This window comes from Musa acuminata, chromosome BXJ2-11 (assembly GCF_036884655.1).
Source record: "Musa acuminata AAA Group cultivar baxijiao chromosome BXJ2-11, Cavendish_Baxijiao_AAA, whole genome shotgun sequence".
Lineage (NCBI taxonomy): Eukaryota > Viridiplantae > Streptophyta > Magnoliopsida > Zingiberales > Musaceae > Musa > Musa acuminata.
This window is the reverse complement of record NC_088348.1, coordinates 28,821,709-28,830,424: the sequence shown is the minus strand read 5'-3', so window position 1 is coordinate 28,830,424 and position 8,716 is coordinate 28,821,709. Positions and strand designations below refer to the sequence as shown.

Sequence of the window (8,716 nt, the reverse complement as noted above, 5' to 3'; positions counted from 1 at the left end):
AAGGTAACATTCCTCACATGGATGTACATGAACACATGGCTCATTATGTACACACCATGCCAATTGGGAATCATTCAAGTTGTGTGTCCATAGAATAATTGGTAGGTAAGCTCCTAAGTTCGTTGTATGCTTCATTTATCTATTGCATAGAACACCTTTGGTGATTATTTTGCAGATTATTGTTTTTTGGGTGAGTCTAAGTTCTTTGTTTTGAGCCCACACATCCAAAAAGGTATTACTTCCATGGTTCATTAAATATATGTCTGAGGTATGATTAGTTACTTTGAGGGTCATGCCATTTCATTTAATGTGTACGATAATTGATTATTTCGGTTTCTTGCATACAAAAATAAATGGTCAATCGTGACGATTGCTCGTAAAGATTAAATCTAAATCTTAATCTTGTATGCTTGAAATATATATATATATATATATATATATATATATATATATATATGAGTAAGAAAATTAAAATCGTATAGGAGATAAAATATATACTTTTATATTTTTTTAAAAATTTATTATAACAAATAACATACGAGATGATGACACTTATCTAATTGGTGAAAGCTATTCTATCGGACGAAAATAGTAGATGAAAATTACATTTGATATCTTAAAAGAAATTGATTGTCACGAGAGAAATATTCCATAACTCATAACTTAGGAGTCTCTATCGTGAGTTAAAGTCATCGACTCGATCATTGCTCTCTTAGGAAAGAACATGACAAGTTTTACAAAGATACTCTAGCTTATATGTTGACGAAACTTATGTGATGTTTCCATCGTTGAAAAATAGAGAGAAAGTGATGGCTATTAACCTACAAATATCTTCCAAATGCATTGCATCTCTAGAGAAGTATGCCTTCACCTAATTTGTCAACGAGATTTGGTTATGTGGTGAGCCCTTTTGATCTTTGATTCTTCTTTTCTATCTATTGTGAAAGTGATGCCGAACGAATATATATACACTTTCTTCTTCTTTTTTTTCTTATTTATCCTTTGAAATTTAGTTTTAATACATATTTTCTACTTTTATTTTTAATTTATTATTTAAAATCTAAGTTTATTATTGTTTATTCTTGTAAGCATGGTGATCAAAAATAGAAATCATATCCTTAAAACATCCAAATGAATTATAACTCTTGACGAGTGAATGTATGCGGATTGACCCGCGGATCGTAATTGCATAATTAGTATGGTTCAAAATATGAAGTAATATAGATCATCTTGTTTAATCAATGAATCAAAAGGAAGAATAGATCTGAAAACATCCTCAGTGGTAGTAAGAAGGCAATTAGTATGCTTTAATAATGAAATTAGAAATGCAAAATATTTTGTGATCCAATCAAACAGGTATATTTCATATGATGATTTCTTCCACAAAACTAAACCACTTGGTTGACAACTGAATCATAATAACTGTTATTCCCAAACTCTTTGGCTATTTAAACATAATAAATGCCATAGCATCTAGAAGATATGGCATAATACATGCAGTGAATTGCAGCTGTAAACTCATCTCATCTTATGTATAATTTGATACAACTTCAAAGAATGTTATCAGAGAAGCAACCTTTGATCATTGATGTACACAATGCAAGCTAGTGAAGCCAAACTTATTCTCTCTCTAATCTAGATTTCCTTTGTGTATAGATAAGAGCAAGATATGACATTAGTACTCTACTAGTATCTTTTACAAGTAATCTAGAACTAATTTCATAGCTGCTACACCTCCAGCTAATAAACTCATGTAAAAGTTCCACCCAAATATGGCAGTCATAAGCATCATCCTACGACGACCTTGAGCTTTCCTCGTCGGACCTTTTGGGTCCCAATGCATGAAACCTTAGAAAAGCAGGTGATAAGGCTGGGTTAATGGGGACAGGAAACTGCCGTGATGAGCTGACAACAGCTTGTTCATTTATCCTTCCCACCTCCTTGCAGACCTGATCAAGGATGGATAGAAAATCTCTGACTACCACGAAAATCCTGAAAGGATGTGCTTCTTCTTTGACAGAGTTTCCATGAAAATACTCTGTTATTTCCTTGACCAGCGACAATGCAACGCTCTCTTGAGCCTGCACTTTTATGATGTCATCCTCTGCCTTCTTTCGAAACTGATCCATTGCATCACGGAATCGGCAACCACCCTCCTCAGAACCAAACTCTTCATTTGATCTCAACACCTCGTCGACCTTCTTGATCCCTCCAGCGAGTTTCGTGACATAGCTGTGGAGCATATCAGAATCCACTGCTGCAGCCTTCTTTACATTGCTGAGCTCACCCTCTAGGCCAGTGATGACTTGGAGACCAAGCTTCCTGCACTCTAGGTCATCTGGAAGAGTATTGTCCTGTGCATTTGCAGCCCAGTTATTCGTGGCAGCAAGGTGGGAGCCTTCTGTTCTGATAATCTCTTGGACCACAAAGTGCAGAAGTGTAGTCTTGCCATCAATGCCTTTGACATCAGCTAGCTTGAGCAATGTGTCAAGCTTGAAGGCATGTGCATCACCTCGATTTGTACCAACGTTCATGTGGTTTCCAGTCTTTAGTACAGCCTCTAGAAGCCTGAGAAACAACCTGCTGTTCCTCAGCTCCTCACAGGCAGCCTGATAATTGCAAATACAGTTAAAAAGACAGGGAACTGCCTTAAATCTGACAAATCTTGATCCATGTTTTATCAATAACACTGATTGATTTTACAATATTGAAGAAACAATAGATAATTTACCTCGAGGGTTTCAAAGGATTTCCTGAGAAAATTGACCTCTGAATCGAAAGCAGCAATGTAAAGCATGGCATCCACTCTTTTAAATGCAAATGGTATATCTAGCAATGCTTTAAGAAACTTCTCTGCTGGGCCAAGCTTGAATGGGGAGTCTTCCTCATGTGCTTTCAGTTTGCGCTCTTCTTCTTTGCTAGGGGCCATCTTTAGTAAGGTCTCCAACAGTTCAGTTCCTAAGCTATCAGCATTACCTGCTTTCAGCAATCTAATCAGGAACTATTGGAAAGTATATTACATAATAGTGAATAACAAGCAACATGTAGTGAAATCACTAAAATTCTGATAAAGAGAGAGCTCTTGGCAACTCAGGGGTCAAAGGCTCCAAGGAAGCTGCCGGCGACAGATTTAATCCTTGTCTGACCTTTTTTCTATTAGTACACAGATCCATTTGCCTAGTCAGATCACGAAAAGAACAAACTGTGGGACACATAATTCAGATTGCTTGATGTATCTGTACTCAATACATGCAGGATACCAACACATGTAAGATAATTTGTAAAATTAGTTCATCTTTGAATGGCTTTTAGATGGATGACAAACATATAGGTTTCTTAGAGGATATTTTCGTGGATCCTTCTTAAGAGAAATTATATCTTATATACAGCTCTATGATTCACAAAGGTAGCTTACATGACTTTAGATATGTTATGTTATATCATTATTGTTCATATGATTAATGAAATTAAAATAATTTAATGTTACTTCAATTATCATATCTTTTTGTTTTCTTCTTTCCATTCTTTAAGCACTAGTATTACTAGCACAGAAATTTCTTTCATGATTAGTAGGTCAAGTCAAATTTTAAGATACTCCCATAGTATGTACCCTAGATATTACATTACCATTGGATGGGCTGCTTGATGGTGGCACCATCCCAATGTACAACCAGTGTGCAAAGCATGCTACTCCAGAAATAGCATAAGAGAGATCATAGGGGAGTAGTTAATTATTTTTAAACATATGATAATGTTAAACTTTGTTACATATAATGTTATATATCTAATTCTTTCCTGCATGTGTATTAACAGGAGCCTTGTGCAGTGAACCACTCTTTTTGTGTAATAGCATATCCCATTTTTTCCAAATAATCAAAGTATCAAAGCATCAATACCATTTCACACCAATGCCCTGCATTGTGTATCCACATGAAACAAAAGAGAACTCTTTGTGTTTTCTGTAGATAAAATACAAAGAAGAACAACAATTTTAGAATATGTGCAATTAGTTCAAGAAGATATCACAAAACTTTCATTAGGTACAACTAGTGTAAGCACATTTAGAAGAATCTCTACATGTCATCAGTGTCTGCAACTCGTTTACAGATTTCTTATCTGAATTAGGTGGATTTATTCCTTCTCTGCACTTGACAATTTTATCATCACTTGAGCCAAAAGCAGCAGGAGAGCATCAGATATAGTGAGTCCAGCAAAAATTTCAGATGCCATGATTCTAATGTGATCCAACTTGCATAATCACATTGTCAATAAAAAAACCACTAACTTTTTCACTAGAGGCTTAGCATCTTTCTCTTAAATCAAACTAATTTATCATTTCCCAGCAGCCATCAGTGTATATGCATAAGCATGGGTTGCGACATGTAATGAAACTAGTACTCCTAAACTCCACAAATTATTTCTGGTACTCTCATTGGTTTGGTCATAGATCTTAGTTACCAAGTGATGAATCTTTTTTGTTTAATGCTATTATATGGGGATTGAACACCCACCTCCTACCAGGGATGGGGGGCATGTAGATGTCCTTGTTGAAGTAGTGTTAATCTCTTTAAAGGAATGATGGATAGCTTTCACAGTACTAGACCATGCAGAGTCATGGATGGACATCTACTGCAGCTACTTCAAATCAAAATCAACTGGGAAACAATAATGTAATGGCATCAACAAGTGATGACCTCTGAAATGGAATGTCTTGGAGTACTTTGGTTGAAATGCTCATGGAGGAACAAACATTAGAGAGAACCATCTTCTAGCACCAAACAGGAAATACGTAAGCCAAATAGAAATTGAGGTAAATAAGGTACCTTCAGATAGAGCTTCACAGACTTCCTCCTTGGTCACATTTAGTGCCCTCAGCAGAATAGCAATGTTCTGAGACTTCTTCTGATCGAGCACCCTGTTCTCTTGAGTTGGCACAGGACGGACCTGCTGCTTGTTGGTCTCCTTAGGTGTGCCATTGGTTGCATTGCAAACAAACAGAGTCTCGATCATTTCCTCATTAACCCTGTTGATTCATCAGTTTTACAGCTCAATGTGATGAAGGAATCAAAATGAAAATAAACGGAAAAGAAGAGGAATCATGCAGGTCCAGAGAAACCATATTAAAAAATCCCACCGGAAGGAGCTGGATTTCAACTGATCCCACACCATTGCTCGTTTCGAGCTCGCCTGAACCTTATCCCAGTGCAAAGGTTTCAGCTTTGGACGGGGGCCTTCCTTCTTCTTCTCCACCTCATATGTGGGGTTAACCAGTGCGGGGGGAGCCTTCGTTCCAGTTGGCTCGGGCGGAGCAATTGGTGGTTTTCTTGCCAGCGACTCACGAACCTGACTCTCCCAATGTCTAGTTGGCGGTGGAGGAGGAAGCGGCGGCGGAGGTGGAGCTTGACGCTGTGGTTGCGCTCCTGGCGGTGAAGGCGAGTCTGCAAGTCTCATTGTTGACCTCAGATTTGATCCTGCGAGATCCAAGTGATCCATCTTTCTTTCAGATTCTCTCTCTTCTGGGGAAGAAGGCGGTGACGGCATAGAGGGTTTCTGCTTTGGAGGTGACGGTGTTGGAGGTCGAGGGGGACGGGGAGGAGGAGGAGGCTGTGGCAAAACCGTATATTCAAGACCTCCGGCCAAACTCCTTTGAGATGTGGACATCAAAGATCTGCTGCTGGAATGGCTGGGGCTCGATCCGACGTGCGGAGAAGAAGCGACCGGTGGCGATAGAGGAGATGACGCCATGTTCGTGCTCTTCGTCGAGCTCTGGGATCCACATTTCTCCACAGCCGCGGTGAACGTTCGCCGGGAGGTCGACATGCACCCGGCGCTCCCCTTCTCGGCCAAGGATCCCCTCGGCGAATAAAACTCCTCTGACGATGAGGCCCCCATCTCCCCTTCTCCACACCCGTACGGGAACTGGCGCGGCAGGAGCGGGAGGGGTCGGAGCTCCGGCGACTGCAGCTTCCAATCGGGCGACCCGCCCGTCGGACCGGCGGCGGGGTGGACGCCATCTTCGCCCAAGCCGCATAGGCGGGTGTCGACGAGAGCGTCGTGGTGTGGCAAGTCGGCGGCAGCGGGGGCGGGGACTTGGTCCTTGTCGAAGCAGGGAAAACAGCGGAGGCGGTGGCGGTGGCGGTGGAGGAAGAACGCCGCGGCGGCGGCGAGAAGGGCGAGGACTAGGAGGGGAATGAGGACGGCGGCGGCGGCGGCGACGACGACGGTGGTGTGGCGAGCGGGAGGTGCGGAGCGTGAGCCGGAGAAGGTGAGGGAGGAGATGTTCGCGGCGAAGGTGGGCTGCGGGGGAGGGGGGGAGGGGTAGGACGGGAAGAAGGGCCGCTGCGGGGTGGAGGAGGAGGGAGGCTCCGCTGGAGGAGGGGAAAGAAGAGGGAAGAAGGGCAAGTGGAGCGCCCTTCTGCTACGTATGGGAGTTGATGATGTTGATGGCATTGTCTCGTGGTGAGGAGAGTTTGCACGGAGGCAGAAGAAGGAGAAGAATACAATGTTTCGTTGCGCGTTGGCGAAGGAGAAAAAAAAGGAAAGAATGGAGTGCAAGATGAATGCATGTGACAGTGTATCGAGACGAGGAATGAGGCGGAGATCATTAAACAGTTACATTCGGATGAGATCCTTCGACAGAACCTAACACGGATAGATTTTTTGAGAGGAGAATACAGATGCAAGCAGGGAGTGCCTTCAGCACGCCATGGGAAGAAGAAGAAGAAGAAGATTAATGGAAGGGCTTTGTCCTCGGTGCATTAAATCAAATAGAAACGGCGAAGCCGGGAAGACTGGTCATTAGAAACAGGAAGGCACGGAAGAAGACGACACCTCGGTGGGTTAGCGGGGGAGGACGTGTCGTCGGTGCATCGACGACGGGTCAATAGAAATGCTGCATGCGTTGGAGTCGAGCTTCCGAGAAAGCCAACAACAAGGTCAGCTCTGACAACGATGTGCAGCAGCAGCAGCTTCCAAGCGAGGAAGAAGAGATCGTTGGGGGGGGGCATCTCCCCATTGGAGGCATGTGCATTGATTGGTTCACTGTCAACTCTCACTGAGAGTTTCTTGAACCGAGTAATTTGCGATTCTAATCGGTACGGGAATTCCTACAGATCCTTGGTCTGGTTTTTGAGGCATAAACTATTCTCGATTGTCTTCTTTCAACACGTGACTACAACTTTCTTCTTGATGTTGATCAAGTTTTTTTTCTCTTCTTTTTTATTTTACCAAAGGGTAAACGATAAAGACTTTGGTATGAACAGTTCAGATCTTTTCTTTTTAATATAATCAAGCTAATTAGCACTATTTCTTCTTGAAACAAGAAAAACAAGTCATATCAACAGTGGTTAGAGCATTATATAAGAGGATTTGGATCATATTATAAACATCTAATATCCATGATCATCTAATTAATTATTAGTGTACTACTATGAGTATTTGATTATGCAATCTTAGTACATGTTGCTGCACTATTATCAGTAAAATTAATCCAAGTCCATTACTCTAGAGACATAATTATTATATAATCTTCATAAGCTATTACCATGTTGCTGCACCACAAAGCATCTCCACAAGAACAATTATATATCAGCATAACTAAGTAGAAGAACAACACTAAAAAAATCAAGTTCAACATAACACACATATCATTAAACCTCTAAAAAGCAGTTATTAATTGCATGAGTCAAAATTGTTGGCGTTTGGTCGGATTGGTTGGACCAAATCCACGATCTATACTTGATAGCAAATGAGAACTTGCCTATGAGCCTGATGAGAGTAGGACGCAGTGAAACAAGCCTGGACTGCTGCAAATTACAACACAAGGCTAGCACTTTGACTCAAGTGTTCACTCGTCGTCTTCGTCTTCGTTGGCATCAGCAGATGCATTAAGGGCATTCAGTCGTTCGATGAGTTTGGCTTTCCTTTCCTCGTATGTAAGCTTCTTCAAGTTAAATCTGCAACGCAAACGGAATTCAATGAGAACATGATCATTTGGAAGGCCAGGAGTCACAACAGCGAAATCAGCTGTTCCTCCGAGCACCATCAAGTCAGATGATAGCTTGGAATTCAAAATGGATTACACATTTCATCAAACTATTCTTGGCATCATAAGTGATTAGTTTCTACCTCCTGTGCTCCTTGGGTGGTTGCTTTGTGGATTTTATTGTGGTTGGATCTGCATGGATGGCAGCATGAACTTTTTTGTACATCTCTTCCATGTCATCAGGCTCAATTCCTCTCTTGATATATTCACTGAAGTGCGCCTGATACTTTTTTGGCTCATCCTCCATCAAGGTCAGGGACTTGGAAATCAAAATTTTGATAAGGCAAGTGACAATCACGGATGATGAACTGTTTACTAACCCTTCCTAATATCTTCTGAGCCAAGAAAATAAGTGAAACAAATTTGAGGTGTGACATCAAGCAAACAAATAACTGAAGATCAAAAGAAATTTACAGAGTGCTGCAACGACACTAAACAATGCAACAGTTACTATGGCAACCAACTGAATGGGCTATGTTAAACAATGTGTATTAAATAGACAAAGTCATGCACGTACATACATTCACAAAGGTGTGTATATATACATATTAACATGGTACCATGTGCAATACATATTAACTTCATAATATGAGCATTGGTAGTAGGTTGCATGCATATACATGTTACATATAACTAGGTATCACAAACAAAACAAGGGTGGAATGGCTGGGG

The 8,716-nt window shown here is 41.1% G+C and overlaps 1 protein-coding gene across 1 annotated transcript; it reads right to left on the bottom strand.

The window, feature by feature from the left end:
• Positions 1-1,401: 1,401 nt before the first annotated feature.
• LOC103971859 (formin-like protein 1) lies at positions 1,402-7,015 on the bottom strand. The gene is made up of 4 exons (XM_009385994.3): positions 5,135-7,015; positions 4,824-5,023; positions 2,732-2,976; positions 1,402-2,609 (listed from the first exon to the last, which is right to left on the bottom strand). Exons 1-4 carry the CDS (start codon positions 6,448-6,450, stop codon positions 1,794-1,796), a joined length of 2,577 nt encoding a protein of 858 aa, XP_009384269.2. The 5' UTR covers positions 6,451-7,015; the 3' UTR covers positions 1,402-1,793.
• Between the last annotated feature and the right edge of the window lie 1,701 nt (positions 7,016-8,716).